Here is an 18,674-nt window from a genome sequence, read left to right on the forward strand (position 1 = left end):
GCTGCTTTGAGACCGCGCCCTGCGTCCAACCCATGAGAGGCAAATAAACACAGGACACCAACACAGAACTGAGCATTTTTTACTGAGGGAGGGTGCTTCACTCCGTCCAGCGGTGGCCACAGTGTGGGGCTGTGCACACGTAGTACAAGCGCATAGCGTCCTGGCAGAAAGGATGCACAGTTAGGAAGTGTGTGGACCCTCGGGAGGGCACTACATGGAACCTGCATCCAGCTGGCCTCACCCCTCAAAAGCAGACAAGGAGGACTTCCTCACTGTAAGGGTCCAGCTCAGGACGCCAGGAAGGGCAGGCTCCCCTCAGTACTGGTATTCCCTCCTCCCAGGAAGGACCAAGCCCGGGATATTTAGAAAGCCTTCTTCCAGCCACTCACCTCCGCACGGGCACTATGTGACTGGAAAAACACCGCCTCCTTGTGACCGCACCTGTGTGGACAGACAGCTACTCACAGCCACTACCATACCCTTCCCTCCTTCCCCCTCCTTCCTCCTCCTCCACTCTGGGCCAGGTGAGGACCAGCCACTCTCAGTCCTGAATACCAGCTGCACGCTCACTTCTGGCACGGGTGGTCCTCGGTCCGCGGCAACGTAGGATCCTGGGACACGTCAGCGATGATCTGGGTCAGTTCACTAAGGGAGAAGAGAGTGAATAATGATGCTCTGATAAGGGCTCCCAAGCCAACAACCCCGTCCCTAAACCCCAGCTCTGCCACTCACTCCACTTCGTGCGTGATTTTGTTGACGTAGATGCAGCTGTTATCGGCTTCCTGCTGGTAGTCACAATTCCGGCACTGCGGGAGCGCGAGTGTGGCAGGAAGGGAGTCACGGAGAGCTCCCCATGGGATTGGGAGGGAGAGCAAGGTTTTCCGCGGAGAAGTTGACTAGGGAGGGGGTGGGGCCTCGAGGTTGGGATAATGAGGTGTATGGAGCATCACCTCGGGGATGAGAAAGATGGGAAAAAAAGAGTTCCTTTCGGGATAGAAGAGACTAGGGTCAGTCCCCGGCCGAACAGGGAGGCAGGGGTCACGTGAGTAAGGCGGGACCGTGAAGAAAACGGACCGACCCCTGGGGGAAGACCTGGGAACCAGCGGTCTCGCGCTCACCGCGTAGAGCAGAATGCGGTTCTCTTTGTCCTCCTTGGGGTAAAGCATGTTGTTACTGTTGGGAGGGGGAAGTCCGAGGTCAGTCTAGGGACCGTTACTTGCTCCCCTTCCACACCTGCTGCCCCTGCCTCACCATTCCTGGCAGAATCGAATACCCACGAAGCCCGGCTCATAGGTCCCGTCGGCTTCCATAGCGCGCAGCGCTCCCCCGCCGAGCTTTCCGCGCTGGCTCCGCCTCCCGACTGGTCGCGAAAGGGGTCAGACCGGGTTGCTTCGCCTTTTACAGAGGGGCGGAGCTGCGCACAAGTACTGGCTGCCAGTAGCTCTGGCCCCTGCACTAAGGCCAAATAACTAATTACCTGCGTGATTAATTACTTGATTGATTAATTACTTGCGTCAGTCTTTTGATATCCTAAAGTAACTGCTTCCAACCTGTGGACCTCGCTTCCCCAGTTTATAGAATAGTGTGGTACGCTGGACCATGCGTAGCCTTGGAGAAAGGAGAGTGGGTGTGGATTTTATTTTATTAGTTTTTAACAGATTTTATTTATTTTTATAGAGTTGGGAAAGGAAGGAGAAAGAGAGACAGAAACATCAATGTGTGGTTGCCTAGCATGTGGTCCCCACTGAGGACCTGGTCTGCAACTTAGGCAGTGCCCTGACTGTGATCAAACCGGTGACCCTTTGGTTTGTAGCCTGGCACTAAATTTACTAAGCCAGGTCAACCAGGGCTTATTTTATTTTTTAATTTATTTTTAATATTTTTGGTATTCAATTATAGTTATCTCCATTCCCCCCAGTGGTTTTTTTATAACAGCATTAAGATATAACTCACATATGATAAAACTCCTCCATTTCAAGTGTACATTACTCATTCGTTGGTTTTTAGCATTGTTATGGGCTTGTGTAACCAATACTACAATCAATTTTAGACCATTTTCATCACTGCAAAAAGAAACCCCATAAGCATTAGCTGCCAGTCCACATTTTTCAAACCCCCTCTCCCACAGTCCGAGGCAGCCACTCTAAAGTTTCTTGTTCTGGGTGTTTCGTATAAACGGAATCGTATTTTATTAATGTGCTCTTTTGTGACTGCCTCTTTTCACCTACCATCATGTCTTCAAGGTTCATCCATGTGGTAGCACCTATAAGTACTTCATTTCTATTTTTCTTGCTTGTTAATTAATATATACATATGTATTTAAATATATTTTATTGATTATATTATAGCTGTCCCATTCCCCCCCCTTCATGCCCCTCCACCCTGCACACCCTCTCCCACCCACATTCACCCCCTTTAGTTCATGTCCATGTGTCTTAAGATCTTTAGCTTTTACATTTCCCATACTATTCTTATCCTCTATTTTCTGCCTGCCATCTATGCCACTTATTCTCTGTACCTTTTCCCCCTCTCTTCTCCTCCCACTCCCCTGTTGCTACCCCTCCATGTGATCTCCATTTCTATGGTTCTGTTCCTGTTCTAGTTTGCTTAGTTTGCTTAGTTCTTTGCTTAGTTTGCTTTTGTTTTTGTTTTAAGTGTGGTTGTTAATAATTTTGAGTTTGTTGTCATTATACTGTACATGTTTTTTATCTTCTTTTTCTTAGATAAGTCCCTTTAACATTTCATAAAATAAGGACTTGGTGATGATGAACTCCTTGAACTTGACCTTATCTGAGAAGCACTTTATCTGGCTTCCATTCTAAATGAAAGCTTTGCTAGATAGAGCAATCTTGGCTGTAGGTCTTTGGATTTCATGACTTGGAACACTTCTTTCCAGCCCCTTCTTGCCTGTAAGGTCTCTTTTGAGAAATCAGCTGACAGTCTGATGGGCACTCCTTTGTAGGTGACTGTCCACTTATCTCTTGCTGTTTCTAGGATTCTCTCCTTCATTTTAGTCTTGGGTAATATAATTATGATGTGCCTTGGTGTGTTCCTTCTTGGGTCCAACTTCTTTGGGACCCTCTGAGCTTCCTGGATTTCCTGGAAGTCTATTTCCTTTGCCAGACTGGGGAAGTTCTCCTTTATTATTTGTTCAAATAAGTTTTCCACTTGTTGCTGTTCCCCTTCCCCTTCTGGTACCCCTATAATTTGGATGTTGGAATGTTTAAAGATGTCCTGGAGGTTCCTAAGCCTCTCCTCATTTTTTTTGAATTCTTGTAACTTCACTTTTTTCTGTTTGGTCATTTCTTCCTTCCCTCTCGTCCACCCTCTTGATTTGAGTCCCAGTTTCCTTTCCATCACTATTGGTTTCCTGTGCATTTCCCTTCATTTCAATTAGTTTAGTCTTCATATGTTCCTCTAATTTGTGATTAAAATCAACCAGTTCTGTGAGCATCCTGATCACCAGTGTTTTGAACTGTGCATCTGAGAGGCTTGCAATTTCTTTTTCGCTTAGAGTTATTGGCTCTGGGGCTTTGAGTTCTTCTTGAGCCATATTTTGGACTGTTCATGCCTGTTATGTAGGAGGAGCGGAGCCCTAGGTGTTCACCAGGGCGGGGCAACTCAGTCACTAGGTTGTGACGCTGTTATGTGGGGGCGGGGTCAGAGAGGGGCAGTGGCAGTCCCCTCTGCTGCTTCCCACCACCGGGCCCGGTCGGTCTGTCTCACTGCGAGCGATTGTGCCACCACGGTCAGCCCGCTGCCTTGCGTCCTCGCTGGGTTCATCGCTGGGGCCTGTGTGGTCCATCTCGCTGCTTACTCCTCTGCTGGTTTATCTGCATGCGAATATGTGACCACAGTCAGCCTGCTACCCTGCGCCCTCACTGGGTCCGCCCAACGCTGCCCCGGCTGCCTGGGTGCCTGGGGTCAGGGGATCTTTCCTGCCCAACCCCACTCCGCTGTTGGCTCTGCCCCTCTTACCGGTCCGGTTGAAAGGTTCGTTGTTGTTGGACTTCCGTATAGTTCAATTTTCTGTTCTTTGGCTGCGTCTTTGTTTACTAAACCTTTGTTGTATTCAAACTTGGTTGTGGGAGAAGGCACAGTGTTTCCACCTACGCCTCCATCTTGGCGGAAGTCTCTTCATTCTTTTCTGTTTGGTCATTTTTTTCCTTCTTTCTGGTCCACTCCCTTGATTTGAGTCCCAGTTTCCTTTCCATCATTATTGGTTTCCTGTGCATTTCCCTTCATTTCAATTAGTTTAGCCTTCATTTGTTCATTTAATTTGTGGCTAAAATCAACCAAGTCTATGAGCATCTTGATCACCAGTGCTTTGAACTATGCATCTGACAGGTTGGCTATCTCTTGGTTGCTTAAATGTATTGGCTCTGGGGCTTTGATCTGTTTTTCCATTTGAGCCATTTTGGGGGGAGGGTCTGGTCACGCCTGTTACATGAGGGGCGGAGCCTTGGGTGTTCACCAAGGCAGGGCAACCCATTTGTTAGGTTGTGACACTGTATGGGGGGTGGGGCTAGAGAGAGAACAATGGCACCTGTTCCTCTCTCTCGGATTTTAGTCCCTTCTGCCGCTTCCCACAAGCAAATTGGGCCCTTCTGGTGCTGGTTCCCAGGTGGGTAGGCTTGTGTACAATCTAGGACCCTTTGGGTCTCTCCAACTAACTCTCCTGTGAGGCTGGGAGTCTCTCCCAGCACCTCAGTCCCCACAAATGTTTTCAATTGGTGCTTTTAGGCTTTATTTCCCAGCACTGGGGCCCTGGGTCGCTCGGCTTGTCTCACTGCCCCTTTTCGTCTGGTTTATCTGTTTGTCTCACTGCCCCTTTTCGTCTGGTTTATCTTTGCATGAATGTATGTCAGCCAGCTGCCCTTCCTGCCTCACTGGGTCTGCTCGTCTCCTCCCCGCACCCAGGGTCTGCCAGCCACTGCTTTTTCCAGCTGCGACCCCTCTCTGCCAGCTGCCGACTCCGCCCCTCTTACTGGTCTGGATGAATGGTTGTCAGACTTCCGTACGGTTCAATTTTCTGTCAGTTCTGGTTGTTTTTTTTTGTTTGTTTGTTTCAAATTTTTATTGTCCTTAATTTTGGTTGTGCAAGGGGCACAGTGTGTCTACCTATGCCTCTATCTTGGCCAGTCAATCATTTTTAAATGTAAAAGGGGTCCTGAGATACCACAGTTTGAGAATGACTAGTCTCAATGTCCAATGTCATTTCAGGACCGAGGTGAAGAATTTCCTTTTGAGGTTAGCAAAAGAAAAAAGAAAAGAAAATTTGAGGCTTGGTGGGTGTCGCTCAGTTGGTTGGAGTGTCATCCCATAAACCGAAAGGTCCCGGGTTCCATTCCTGGTCAGGGCACAGGTGTAGGTTCTAGGTCCAGTCACATCAGAGAGGCAACTGATCCACGTTTCTCACTCACATGGATGTGCCCCACCTTCCCCCCTTCTATTTCCCTCTCTGCAAAGTGAATGGTTGAGATGCAGGGAAGCAGGAGGGCCACGTTCTTCTACTGGGGCCAGAAAAGTCAGCTCTGGAGCCTCAGCTGGGACACCTGTTCCCACTCTGATTAAACTGGTGGGGTCGTTGGCCGACAGCACCTGTGCACCCCCCACCCCCCCCACCCCCCACGTGCACAGGAGTCAAATCCCTTCATCCCACAGTTCCCAGAGCCTCAGGGAGGGAGGTGAGACCTCTACTTCTAGACTTGAATGAAGTGAGGCTGAGGTTGTTGCATGGTTTTGTAGAAAATTCAGTTCCTGTGCCAAGCTGGCGCCACCGCTTCATCAGACAATGCATCTGACAGTATGCCTGCACAAGGAGTGCTGCTGCCCCCATGTGGTGGCCAAGATGGTGCAGAGGCTAGGAACCTCCCAAGGTTGCATGGGCTTGGGAGGCTAGAGCCCTCCAGGGACAATAAGGGAGTCCCTTTCCAAGAGGGTAACCCCAGACTTGGGCCAGGAAAGGTGAGTTGGGGCCAGGAAAATGGTGAAGAAATTGGGTTTGGTAATCCTGCTGTGGGGATTAAATGAAAGCCAGCGAGTAACTGTTGACTGTAATATATATAGTCATTTTTATACCTATAGCTAATACTGAATAAACATTTACTTATGTGCCTGGCTCTGAATTTAAGTGCTTTACATTTATTAGCTAATTTAATGATCACAACAATCATTTGGGGTAGGTATTATCAGCCCCAATTCATAGGAATGAAGCTGAAACCCAAAGGGGTTTGACGTGAACACGCTGTCCAATTTCTGAGTCTGTGCTCTTTTTCACTAAGGTTGCAACACCTGTTAACCTATGGAATTATCCCTAGTGTGTAACTGGAACAAGAATCAACTTAAGTGGGCCATTAGCTTGTTTGAATTAGTGATTTAGCCCAGTTTCAGGGCAAAGGTTGCATTCAGACAGTCTGCATTTAGCACAGGGATCGAGTTTCTGATCAGCATGAATCACAGAGGGGATTACTTCAGACCTACAAAGCTCTTTTGTTTGTGTGATTCCTATTCAAATACAGGTTCAGTCACAAATAACACCCCTTTTTAATTAAGTCATAAGCATGTAATTCTGTAACAGAATTTTACACTCAAGCACACCACATGAAATTTTAGGTAAAATGTTCAAATTAAAACTCAGTTATTATGCCCATATCACCCTACCAACCACACTCAAGCAGGCATTACTTCTGCTGGACCCTGTATATGCTACACCTATGCCTTCTTTAGCACCAGCACCATCGGGCAGAGTTAGTGGATTTGTTTTCCCTTCCCCACTGCCAACAATTTTACTCATAATGAACTAGCACAGCCAAAAGTAGATGAATAAATAAAGAGGCAATGTTTGGTAAGTATTCTTGTCTGCCTTCAACTCTCAAGCAAGGACTGTGTCCAACTCATGAATGTGTTCCCAGCATCAGGTCTGACATACAACTGGAGGATTTAATGGGTCTGGTGGAAAGAAATTCCACCTTTTCCTGCTGCTTTCTCTGAAGTTACAGATCTGGCGTTAGGGAGAGGATGTCTAAATGCTCAGCACAGTATGTTCCAAAGCCCACTTTGCATCCAGGGTGGCTGCACAATATGAGCAGGAGTGAAATGTGTACAACACACTTATTAAAGAATATGGTGAACTTTCCCCACACTATCCTCTCCTGTTGGCCAGCTTGAAGCAGGTAATTTTGAGCACGTGAAAATGACAGCGCTGTAGGATGGCGTCTGGGTGTGTGAATCACTGCATAGAGGTTAATGCCAATCAACCAAATCTTTGCACCAAACTGTGTCTGGGGTGGGGCAGGCATATGTTATAATGGTTGGTATTACCATAATACACTGACCACTATGTGGGTTAAAGATTGAGTACCAGGTCATTCCATAAAATGAGTCTCTAATCTCTAACCGTGGTCAGCTTTCACAGAACAGGTGTAGGTTTCCCACACAGAAATTACCAGTATGATCCCTTCCCTAGTCATTGTGGGGTTGATGCTGACATGGCTCTCCCACCACCCACGACCAGGGATGGCCAAGGGGGTCCCTTGCCAAAAGGAATGTGTATTGTTTTGGGAATGGATTGTAACTCCCTCCTTATCTCCTTTTGGGAGCAGCTTCTTGTCCTCTGAGTACTTTTGGACCTGTTCTTTCTGCATGTACACACGGAAGTAATGTAGTTTAGCATCATGCATAGGACACGTGCCTCCTCTGTCTGGAACCCCTTATGAGGACCCTCAGACTGGAGGAGGTATGGTCTCTCGCAAACCAATCTGCAGCCATCAGCGCACCCCCGTGTAATGTAGTAAACACCACGTCCACATCTGCTAGTCCTCTGGGTGGTAATTTTTGGACTGTCACGAACATTTAAGCAGCCCTCCGGTTTGGCGCTCCTGCATTATCATCATCGACAATTTAAATGTTTTCCCATATTCCTCTAAGGAAAATGTCCATGTTGACACCTGGAAGGCATTAAAATCACACCCTTGACAGGTCCTCACACAGTGACTCTGTCATCCTTACTTGGAGCTCAAAGGTATCATTTTTGGGTGATCATTTTCCTGCCCCTGTCCTTTGCCCTCTACAAATGCAGGTGCACTGATGCCAGATCAAGTGAGTCTCGTGTCCTCAGTACTGATCCATCAGCTGAACTGACTTTGCTAGACTCTAGCTGAACGTCAGTTGGTTGGGAAGTTGGGAATACTGCCTCTGTAACACTCCTCACTCTCACAACTCCTAGACATGAAAGGGGCTGAAGCCTTGGGTCTGGTGGAAGGAAATCCCAGTCCTCACTACTGCTTCCCCTAAAGTTATTAATCTGGTGATAGGTTGAGGGTGGTTACTGCTGGACCCACCAAAATCCATGGTCCTTTTCCATAGTAGTGGCTGGGTGGGACTCCTTTTCTAAACTATAAGTTTTGGGGTTTTTGTAGATTAACAACTCAGTGATGTCTGTGTTTGTGTGTATAGATGTATTATCTATTCCTGGTGGGTATTTGACATGCATTTCTAAGTGTATTCTGTGTTATCTGTGTGGCTCCCCACTGTGTGTGAGAGAATCTGTGCGCCAGCTGTATTTCTGCATGTGACCTCCCATGTCTGGTATTTTTTTGTTTGTTTTTTAAGATTTTATTTATTTATCTTCAGAGGGGGAGGGAAGGAGAGAGGGAGAGAAATATCAGTGTATGGTTGCCTCTCGTGGGTCCCCTGCCTGGAACTGACCTGCAACCCAGGCATGTGCCCTGACTGGGAATCTAACCGCGATCATCTGGTTCGAAGGCCCGCACTCAATCCACTGAGCTACACCAGCCAGGCTCTCCTATGTCTGTTTTGAATGTTTCTCCAATGACTGACTGTGAGCTAGGGGTGTGTGTGTTCTGTGTATCTGCATGTGTCTGTGTATATTATGGTGGGCATCAGAGTACATATGTATAGAACACGATATCCCTTCAACTCTCAGACATTTCAGCTTCATTCTGCCTACCTGGTTACTCCCCACTGACAATTCTCTAGCAGTTATAATTAACTGCAACAAATAAGTAGAATATTGCAAACAGCCATCTCATCAGGAATCCCTTCAAGAAGCTAACAAGGGATTATTGCATATGCAGACACATGCACGGTGTGATCTGTGATTCGGATTCTCTACAATGCATGGGATACATGTGCACATACCACATACTTGAGGGCACAATATGCTTTGCTATGAAGGACTTCATGCTACTTCTATAAAGACTTTAGATTTCTTTCTTTCAAATACACTTGACCCTTGGTCAACATGCGTGTTAGGACTGCCCATCCCTGGTGCATTCAAAAATCCACATGTAACTTTTAACTCCCTATAAACTTCACTATTAATAGCCTACCATTGATCGGAGAGTTACCGAAAACAAACAGTTGATTAGCATGTTTTATGTTACATGTACTATACACTATATTCTTTTTCTTAATATTTTGTTTATTTATTTTCAGACAGAAGGGAAGGGAGGGAGAAAGAGAAGGAGAAAAATATCAGTGTGTGGTTGCCTCTCACGCAACCCCTGCTGGGGACTTGGCTCACGACTCAGGCATGTGTCCTGACTGGGAATCGAACCGGTAATTCTTTGGTTCGCAGGCCAGCGCTCAATCCACTGGACCACATTGGCCAGGACTATATACTATATTCTTACAATTAAGTAAACTAGAAAAAGGAAAATGTTAAGAAAATAGTAGGGAAGAAGAAATACATTTACAGTATTTATTTTTAAAAACTGTGTATAGGGCCCTGGCTGGTGTAGCTCAGTGGGTGGAGTGCGGGCCTGCGAACCACACGATCGTGGTTTGATTCCCAGTCAGGGCACATGCCTGGGTTGCAGGCCAGTTCTCAGCAGGGGATGCACGAGAGGCAACCATGCATTGATATTTCTCTCCCTCTCTCCTTCCCTTCCCCTCTAAAAATAAATAAATAAAATCTTTTAAAAAAATTAAAAAAAATAAAAAACTGTGTATAAGTGGACCTGCACAGGTCAAACCTGTGTTGTTCAAAGGTCAACTGTATTGAACAGGTAAAGATCCCCCACTCACAGGGACTATGGTAGAATTACTTGTTTACCCCCAACATCCCTTCTCCTCAGCTTCAATCGTATAGGAACTTCTGATACTTAGCCAGGAACATGGCTGCGCAGAATAAAAATTATACTTCGCAGCCTCTTTTGCAGTTATAAGTAGCCATGAGACAAAGCTCCGACCAATGAAACACCAAGTTTTAGGTGGTACCCACACATTCCTAAAGATAAGGGGTTACCCCACCTCCTCCCTGATTCTGGTGCCTGGAGCAGATGAGGTGGGAATCAAGAGGAGACAGGAGAGCAATAAGATACGGAGAAGACCATCCTCTGACATGGAGGGGTCACCACATTAGCTCTTATGATTGCATGAAACTTTACATGGAGAAAAAGAAAACTTCAGTCTTGTGAAAGCCACTATTAATCTGGGACCTATCTGTCATAGCAGCAGAATATTTTATTGACTCTTGGGCCTCCAGCTAAGGAACAAAGCCTCACCCCCTACTGTACTCAGCCCCTGCTTCACCTTCACCCTAGTCCTTCCTATAATCACTGAGTCTTACGAGCGCTTCCCGGTTCCAGTGAATTTAATACACAAGTCTCAAAAGTCAATGGCAAGAACAAAGTGAATAAAATAAAAACAGGAATGGCAAGAGAGCCATTGGCAAACACAGGGAAGCAAGTCAGCTGCAGCAGGAGGATGTCCTTACTTGGGTGTCACATCTCATCCAACCCGTAGTCCTCCTCCGGGAAATCCCCCACGGTCACAACTGATGGCTTGACGAAGGCACCATACTTGGCCGGGCACTCGAAATAGTGTTTTCCATTCACACTGCCGAGCATGATGGGAAAGTCAGTGGTCATAAAACTCCCAACATGGCTCCCTCCCCAGATGCTAGGATGGATAGGCTTACCCAGTCGTACATGCATGCACTTTACATATGTGTACACACATATTCAAAGACAGACACAGGTACGGACGCACACACCTGTCGTCTGACTGGGACTACGTTATTACCTGCCATCATTTTTCCCTAGCGGCTCATCATAGCGGACGCCAATCCAGTGGCCAGGCTTGAAATCTGTGGGTCCTGCCCAGGGGAGAAATCCCAGTGAAACCTCCAGGCGCAGCTCATCCCAGACTCGTGCCCACCCACTGAGTGTAAAAACTGTCTTGGTGAAAACCACTCCTCACTAGGACCACTGCCATTTCCTGCCCAAGACTAATATGGTAGGTAGCCCCTTCACTGGTCTCCCTGATCCCTTATTCCTTTAACAGCCCCAGCCAAAGGAGTCGTTGTAAAAATCAAAGGGAAATAGCACCACTGCCTTGACCCAAATTGCTCAAAGGCTGCTCATCCCACTCAGCATAAAATCCACACTACGTATGGTCAAGTGATTTCTGACAAGGGTTCCAAGAAAATCAAGGAGAAAATAATAGTTTTTTCAATAAATAATGCTGAAAACTAGATATCCACATGCAAGAAAATGAAGATGAACTTCTACCTCACACTACACATAAAAACACGAAATGGGTCAATAAAGACCTAAATGTAGGATGTTACACTATAAAACTCTTAGAAGAAATTAGGACACAGAAAGAGACACCAGAGATGGGCATGCACACAGAGGAAAGACCATATTAGGATACAGTGAAGAGGTAGCCTCAGAAGAAACCAAACATGCCAAGACCTTGATCTTGGACTTCCAGCCTCCAGAACTGTGAGAAACAAATTTCTGTTGTTTAAGCCATACAATGTGGCACACTTTGTTACAGTAGCCCTAGCAAATTAATACAAGACAACAAAAAGACAAACAACTCAATGTAAAAATGCACAAAAAGGACCTCAGTAGACATGTCTCTAAAGAAGATACACAGACTGCTGTAAAGTACACGGAAAGATGCTCATCATTAGTCATCAAAGAATTGCAAATCAAAACCATAATGCTTCACAACTTCATACCCATTAGAATAATTTTCATCAAAAAGTCAGTAGCATGTGCCCTGGCTGGTGTAGCTCAGTGGATTGAGCACGGGCCTGTGAAGCAAAGGATTGCGGTTCGATTCCCAGTCAGGGCACATGCCTGGGTTGCAGGCCAGTTCCCAGCAGGGGATGCATGAGAGGCAACCATACATTAGTATTTCTCTCCTTCCCTTCCCCTCTAAAGATAAATAAATAAAATCTTAAAAAAAAGAAGACAGTAGCATGTGTTGGAAACGGTGTGGAGAAATTGGAACCCTCCCACATTCTGAGGGGAATGCATAATGGGCAGCCACTGCAGAGTCCACTGCAGCCAGGCTGAACAGGGTGCACAAGTCACCACATGACCCAGCAATTCCCTCTTAGGAAAGAGAAAGGAAAATACATGTCCACACAAAAACTTATACAACAGCCAAAACGTGGAAAGGACCCAAATGTCCATCAACAGTGACAGATGAATAAAATGTGATCTATCCATGCAATGCAATATTATTTGGTAATAAAAGAAATGAAGTACTGATAGGTGCTACCACATGGATGAACCTTGAAGGCATGATGGTAGGTGAAAAGAGGCAGTCACAAAAGAGCACATTAATAAAATACGATTCCGTTTCTACGAAACACCCAGAACAGGAAAATTTAGAGTGGCTGCCTCGGACTGTGGGAGAGGGGGTTTGAGAAATGTGGACTGGCAGCTAATGCTTATGGGGTTCCTTTTTGCAGTGATGAAAATGTTCTAAAATTGTGGTGTCGATTTCACAATTCCATAGCCATAATAAAAACCAATGAATGAATAATGTACACTTGAAATGGGGGAGTTGTAATATATATAAGTTATATATCAAAAGGCCACTATAAAAAATGAAACCCACTGAGGGAAAAATGGGGACAACTGTAATTGACCAACAATGAAAAAATTAAAAGTAAATAGTTAGAACCATAAAATCCACACCCTCTCTCCTTTCTCCAAGGCCACGCATGGTCCAGCCCTGCCCATGCTCCTGACCTCCCTTCCTACCTATCCCCTCGATCACTCCCCACTAGCCATGCTGACTTCCTTTCCCTGCCCCAAACAGATTAAGCTTGTTCCTGCTTGTCTGCACTGACTACTGCCTCTGGCTGGAACACTCGTCCCCTCTTTTCACCTGCCTCCCTTCTCCCTTTCCATTGGTTGCTCCACTGCCCTCTGAAGCACTCCAAATGACTCCCTAGGAGAGGTCTGGTACTTCCTCTCAGCTCACACATCTTTCCCTAAGCTCCCCTCATCCCTGTCCTGATCCCTTCAGCCTGAACTTTTCCCATCACAGCTCTAAAAATTCTGCCAGGGTTTCCCTTCCCTTAGCTCTAGGCAGGTTTGCCTCAGAACTAATCACTCTGGCGTCCACTTTCTCCATCACAACCCACATCACTGTGCCTCAGCTTCCCAATTCCCTGCCATGAATACTCTGGGCTGTCCCTGTCAGCTACTGTGTCCCCAGCATTGGGGACAAGTAAATTGGGGTCCCCAGCATTGCCCACAACAGACAGGGCATAAGGCCTCAGGAGTCCACGTACCTACATACATGACGGTGCCCCGGCGAGGGGGCTGCCCAGGTACCTGCACCTCACAGCGGCTACCCACAGGGATGGCACTGGCCTGTTCTTGCTCCTCCCTGAGGCGCTGGGTGGTCTCAGCCTCTCGCTGGGCCTGCTCCTCTTTGTTGTATTGGCCCAGCTTGCTACGCTTCAGGAAGGAGCGGACCGAGTCTGTGGGTGGGACAGAAGATTGGGGTCAGACTTGGCCTCACGGGGCCTCTGGCCTAATGAGATGATAACCTTCTACTCACCCAGGGCTAACATTCAGAGAGAAACTCTTCTGTTCTAGGTGTCGTAGGGCTGTCCTCCAAGCCTCCTAAGTCTCCCACCACAGTCCTGGCCTCTCCCTAGGCTCCCTGGGGCCTCCCCACAATTCATAAACTAACAGTTTATGTCTCCAGTTTTTCACATCTCCCCATCTTTCCACACCCCTTCAGGACCACATTCGCCTCCATCCATCCCCCGAATCCCTCCCAATCTTCCCTATGTCTGCACTGATCACCACATTGTCCTATCCAATCCACGTATTCTACCATGCTCTACCCCGCACACCATCTGCCCCATGTGACCCTGACCACTCCCCACACCTGATCCCTGCACCTGTCTGCCTGCCCACAATCCCTCACACCTCCCAGTCCCCATTATACGCTATGCCTTTTGCACCCCCACTGCTCTCCCATGCCCTCATCTGTTCCCATGCCAACCCCATCACACTCCCTCCACTCTCCCCTGCCTATCTGTCCCCACTATCAATTTCCTCCCAAATATCCCTGTCTGTTCTTTTTGCCTCCCCACTCCCCCCCCCCCAGGCTGCCAAACACCACCACCCACCTGCACACACTCCTTTTGGCCTCCACATACCCCTTTTATCCCCATGTGCCCCATACCTTGCCTCTGGTCGTAGGCTTCTTGTGAGATCCTGTATTTCTCCACCTTGGACACATCCTCATATTCCCCAAGGCGAGCACCGCTGTGGTCAATGACCTGTAGTGACAGGAAAGGTCAGTGGGGATCAGGGTCTGGTCAGAGAAGCCTGGGATGCGGGGGGCGGGGGGTGGGGGGGTGGGAGGGGGAGGGTGCAGTTGCACATTGGAGCATCTCACAGACCTAAGTCTCTCCTGTCTAGAGAAAACTGTATGCTGCCATCGCTGTACCCCAGCCTTCTCTCGAGCCCAGCAGAAGGAATGGAAGCAGGTATCTACACTCATCTTCTCCCTCAAGGCTGGCTCTGCCCCACATGATCCCCACATGATGGCAGCAACATCACTGATGGCCCCCAAATCACAAGAAAGGGTGGAGCTCGGGTCTTGCTTATGAGCCTTCTGGGTAGCACATCTGTCCTCTCTGGGCCTCTGGGATCCTCTTAAGCTGGCCCCAACTTTCAAGTCCTGGAGCATCTCTCTCTGTGCCACCCTCAATATGCCTTAACTCACTGCCTGCTGAGCTCTTCCAAGGCACCCTGTTGGGCCCTGTCTGGGTGCTAGGGACACAGTGCAAAAATAGGTAAGACACCTGCCGTCAAGAAGTATTCATTGCGCCCTGGCTAGTGTGGCTCAGTGGATTGAGCGCTGGCCTGTGAAGCAATGGGTAGCAACCAGCAGGTTTGCCTCCCAGTCGGGTCAGGGCACATGCCTAGGTTGTGGGCCGGGTCCCCACTTGTGAGCGCACGAGAGGCAGCTAATGGATGTTTTTCTTCTCTCACATGTCGATGTTTCCTTCCCTCTCTTTCTCCCTCCCTTCCTCTCTCTAAAAATAAATACATAAAATCTTTTAAAAAAAAAGAAGTATTCATTCCACTGGGAGACTGACCATAAACAAATACACAGGTACATGTATTAAACACCAGAAGATAACAAGGTTTGATACCGAAGTACCACAAAGAGTCTTAAGGAGACTGGCAAGGTAGTCCGGGAAGGCTTCCAAAAGGAGGGGATGTCTCGGCCAAGGACTGAAGGATGAGAAGGAACAACTGGCACAATGTCCTGTACATAGAATTGTCCTTAGCCCTTTGAGAAACAGCAGGGAGGCCAACATGGCTAGTGTGGAGTAAGCTAGTGTGGAGAGTGGGAGAGCAGATCTCTGGACTGGGCTTTTACCTGGAATGAGGCGCAGCAAGGGAGGCTCTGGGCCAGGAGGGCTCTGACCCGACTCAGGTTCACAGGCTGTCTCTGGCTACATGTGGGGAACAGACTGTGGTGGAGGGAACAGTCATAAGGAGACAGAGGCTGCTATGATATCCAGGAGGGAGAGGATGGGGGCTAGGCCAGGGTGGGGCAGTGAAAGGGAAGAAGAGTTTGGATTCTGGGTACATTTTGTAGGTGGACTCCACAGGATTTGCAGACAGACTAGATGTGGGTTTGAGGGGAATATAGGGATCAGCAAACACTCTGGGGTGTTCGGCCTGATCCACTGGACTCACACACCAGAAGAGAAATGGCTCTTATTTCTGATCAAGGATCACTAAGTAGTGCTACTTTCTATATTAGGGATTTTTCTAAGTTTGAGGTTGCTGTTGTTTTAAGCAACGAATACAGGTAACGTTTATAAACAGAAAAGGTTTTTTAAAAGATTTTATGTATTTATTTAGAAGGAAGGTGGCGGGGGGAAACATCAACACGAGAGAGAAACATCAGACAGGTAGCCTCGTGCATGTGTCCCAACAAGGGACCAGGCCCATAACCCAGGCATATGCCCTGACCAGGAAGCGAACCGGCAACCTTTTGCTTCACAGGAGGGTGCCCAACCAACTGTGCCACGCCAGCCAGTGTAAAACAGAGAAAGTTTTGGGGGGGGAAAATTCCCCGGAGACTCCACCACTGAGAAACCTTCCTAGAGTGGCCTCAAGAAATGAGAGGACTGTCCATACCTGAATCAATGTGTGAAAACCTCCTGTTTGAGGCTGTCACCGTCCATGCTCTGCCCACCCGCTTCCCTAGGCAGCTGTGTTCCAGCTCTATCCAAAACATCTCATCGTTTACCCTCACACTCTGGGCCTCTGTACACTCTGCTCCCTCCAACTGGCATGCCCTTCCCACCTCTTCTCCTAAGCCGTCCTTTCCTCATGGAGTCAGACAACTCTCCTGGGTGTCCTCAGTCTCCTGGGCTTGCTCCAGCCCAAACCACTGTGGCTGTCACTGCCTGGTGATGGGTCTCTCCCTTTCCATAATGGACTATGGGCTCCATGGGTGTCTATCCGGGTTATCACACAGGGCAAAGTATGGCAAGCATGAAGGGAGAGGGGGATCCCAGGTAGGGAGGTCTCACATGGATGCGGCAGCCGTTATCTACGGGGTACGAGCCCAGTAGCGCATCCTCCTGATCCAGTTTGCAGCAGAACTTCTCGTCAGCTCCATACAGCTCCAGTTCCATGCAAGACGCAGGGCTGCCCACCACCAGCTCTAGCTTACACTGCGAGGAGTAGGGCATGGGGAGAGGTCAGTGGCCCCACCCTCTGCCCTGACGCTCCGCCCCCGGTACCGCATCTTTGCTCCTCCAAGAGACCCATCATTTTAGGACCCGACTGGTTATCCCTGCACACGCCCTCGGAAACCTCTCGTTTTCCCAGGTCCTGTGCCCTTCTCCGAAACCTCCGGATCCCTCTGGCCCTGCCCTGCTGAGGCCCGGTCCCCAATCTCTGCAACCCCGGTTTATTTCTGGCTTCTCGCAGCGATCCGACAGCCTCTCCATTTCTCCTTTGACCCGCCACCCCCACCCCCACCCCCCGGAACGTGCCCCACGGCCACACCTTGAATTCAGCTATTGTGAGGCTGCGACTGTACCGCTTCTCAGAGCGAAAGCTGTTAAGAGAGCTGCTGATGAAAACGGTCACTGTGGGCGCAGATAACACGGTCACCTCCATCTCGCCGCGCCCTGCCGGGGGCCGCAGCCGGGTCGGGCGCCTCACCAACCGCGGCTCCGCCTCTAGGCTATCGGCCCCTCCCCTTGCTACCGACTTGGCCAATCTGCGCTCTCTCGCAGGGAGGGTCGACCTATAGCCGCGGAGTCCTCACCGCCGGAAGATCTCCGGGATTCTTGGATAGGTCCAGCCAATCCTGAGAGGCCTGCCATCGTACAGTTCTTCCGAAACGGATCCGGCAGGCGAAGGCTGGAGACGAGAGAGAGGACTGGCAGTGGTTACCCACGCCGCCGTGGAGGGTACACTCACGCCTGTGCTCAGTGCTCTACGAGTCACGAGAGGAGGCGTCGTGTTCCCAGCTCCCTGACTATTCCCGTACCACACTATTCTATAAACTGGGGAAGCGAGGTCCACAGGTTGGAAGCAGTTACTTTAGGATATCAAAATAATGGCGCAAGTAATTAATCAATCAAGTAATTAGTTATTTGGCTTCAGTGCAGGGGCCAGAGCTACTGGCACCCAGTACTTGTACGCAGCTCCGCCCCTCTGTAAAAGGCGAAGCAACCCGGTGTGACCCCTTTCGCGACCAGTCGGGAGGCGGAGCCAGCGCGGAAGGCTCGGCGGGGGAGCGCTGCGCGCTATGGAAGCCGACGGGACCTATGAGCCGGGCTTCGTGGGTATTCGATTCTGCCAGGAATGGTGAGGCAGGGGCAGCAGGTGTGGAAGGGGAGCAAGTAACGGCCCCGAGACTTACCTCTGACTTCCCCCTCCCAACAGTAACAACATGCTTTACCCCAAGGAGGACAAAGAGAACCGCATTCTGCTCTACGCGGTGAGCGCGAGACCGCTGGTTCCCAGGTCTTCCCCCAGGGGTCGGCCCGTTTTCTTCACGGTCCCGCCTTACTCACGTGACCCCTCCCTCCCTGTTCGGCCGGGACTGACCCTAGTCTCTTCTATCCCGAAAGGAACTCTTTTTTTCCCCTGTCTTTCTCATCCCCGAGGTGATGCTCCATACACCCCATTATCCCAACCTCGAGACTCCATCCCCTCCCTAGTCAACTTCACTGCGGAAAACCTTGCTCTCCCTCCCAATCCCATGGGGAGCTCTCCGTGACCCCCTTCCTGCCACACTCGCGCTCCCGCAGTGCCGGAATTGTGACTACCAGCAGGAAGCCGACAACAGCTGCATCTACGTCAACAAAATCACGCACGAAGTGGAGTGAGTGGCAG

At 48.9% G+C, this 18,674-nt stretch overlaps 3 protein-coding genes across 5 annotated transcripts; 1 reads left to right on the forward strand and 2 right to left on the reverse strand.

Annotated features, from left to right (window-relative positions):
• Window positions 1–61: 61 nt before the first annotated feature.
• Window positions 62–1,456, reverse strand: LOC118997413 (DNA-directed RNA polymerase II subunit RPB9). 2 transcript variants are annotated; one of them, XM_037061057.1, is made up of 6 exons: window positions 1,252–1,456; window positions 1,119–1,173; window positions 733–806; window positions 571–645; window positions 390–441; window positions 62–160 (listed from the first exon to the last, which is right to left on the reverse strand). In XM_037061057.1, the coding sequence occupies exons 1-6, from the start codon at window positions 1,308–1,310 to the stop codon at window positions 98–100; spliced, it is 378 nt and encodes a 125-aa protein (XP_036916952.1). In that variant the 5' UTR covers window positions 1,311–1,456; the 3' UTR covers window positions 62–97. The 2 variants fall into 2 exon arrangements, with proteins under 2 accessions (XP_036916952.1, XP_036916951.1); XM_037061056.1 differs by having other exon boundaries at window positions 733–896.
• Window positions 1,457–10,460: 9,004 nt separating this feature from the next.
• Window positions 10,461–17,892, reverse strand: TBCB (tubulin folding cofactor B). 2 transcript variants are annotated; one of them, XM_037061059.1, is made up of 6 exons: window positions 17,599–17,892; window positions 16,853–16,996; window positions 14,476–14,572; window positions 13,568–13,759; window positions 11,050–11,122; window positions 10,461–10,863 (listed from the first exon to the last, which is right to left on the reverse strand). In XM_037061059.1, the coding sequence occupies exons 2-6, from the start codon at window positions 16,955–16,957 to the stop codon at window positions 10,749–10,751; spliced, it is 582 nt and encodes a 193-aa protein (XP_036916954.1). In that variant the 5' UTR covers window positions 16,958–16,996; window positions 17,599–17,892; the 3' UTR covers window positions 10,461–10,748. The 2 variants fall into 2 exon arrangements, with proteins under 2 accessions (XP_036916954.1, XP_036916953.1); XM_037061058.1 differs by lacking the exon at window positions 17,599–17,892 and adding an exon at window positions 17,334–17,521.
• A 96-nt stretch (window positions 17,893–17,988) lies between these two features.
• On the forward strand, window positions 17,989–18,668 carry LOC118997415 (DNA-directed RNA polymerase II subunit RPB9-like). The gene is made up of 3 exons (XM_037061060.1): window positions 17,989–18,143; window positions 18,222–18,276; window positions 18,590–18,668. Exons 1-3 carry the CDS (start codon window positions 18,085–18,087, stop codon window positions 18,665–18,667), a joined length of 192 nt encoding a protein of 63 aa, XP_036916955.1. The 5' UTR covers window positions 17,989–18,084; the 3' UTR covers window position 18,668.
• The last annotated feature ends 6 nt before the right edge of the window (window positions 18,669–18,674 follow it).

Source organism: Sturnira hondurensis, unplaced genomic scaffold, assembly GCF_014824575.4.
Source record: "Sturnira hondurensis isolate 20B ecotype Veracruz unplaced genomic scaffold, ASM1482457v3 Scaffold0013151, whole genome shotgun sequence".
Lineage (NCBI taxonomy): Eukaryota > Metazoa > Chordata > Mammalia > Chiroptera > Phyllostomidae > Sturnira > Sturnira hondurensis.

Coding starts and splice junctions, on each gene's coding strand:
- LOC118997413 (XM_037061056.1), bottom strand. CDS start 1,310: ATGGAAGCCGACGGGACCTATGAGCCGGGCTTCGTGGGTATTCGATTC. Junction 1,174..1,251: donor ATTCGATTCTGCCAGGAATG/GTGAGGCAGGGG, acceptor CCCTCCCAACAG/TAACAACATGCTTTACCCCA. Junction 442..570: donor GAGGACCACCCGTGCCAGAA/GTGAGCGTGCAG, acceptor CTGTCCACACAG/GTGCGGTCACAAGGAGGCGG.
- TBCB (XM_037061058.1), bottom strand. CDS start 17,447: ATGGAGGTGACCGTGTTATCTGCGCCCACAGTGACCGTTTTCATCAGC. Junction 13,760..14,475: donor AGCCTACGACCAGAGGCAAG/GTATGGGGCACA, acceptor TCCCACCCACAG/ACTCGGTCCGCTCCTTCCTG. Junction 10,864..11,049: donor CTAGGGAAAAATGATGGCAG/GTAATAACGTAG, acceptor CATGCTCGGCAG/TGTGAATGGAAAACACTATT.
- LOC118997415 (XM_037061060.1), top strand. CDS start 18,085: ATGGAAGCCGACGGGACCTATGAGCCGGGCTTCGTGGGTATTCGATTC. Junction 18,144..18,221: donor ATTCGATTCTGCCAGGAATG/GTGAGGCAGGGG, acceptor CCCTCCCAACAG/TAACAACATGCTTTACCCCA. Junction 18,277..18,589: donor ACCGCATTCTGCTCTACGCG/GTGAGCGCGAGA, acceptor GCGCTCCCGCAG/TGCCGGAATTGTGACTACCA.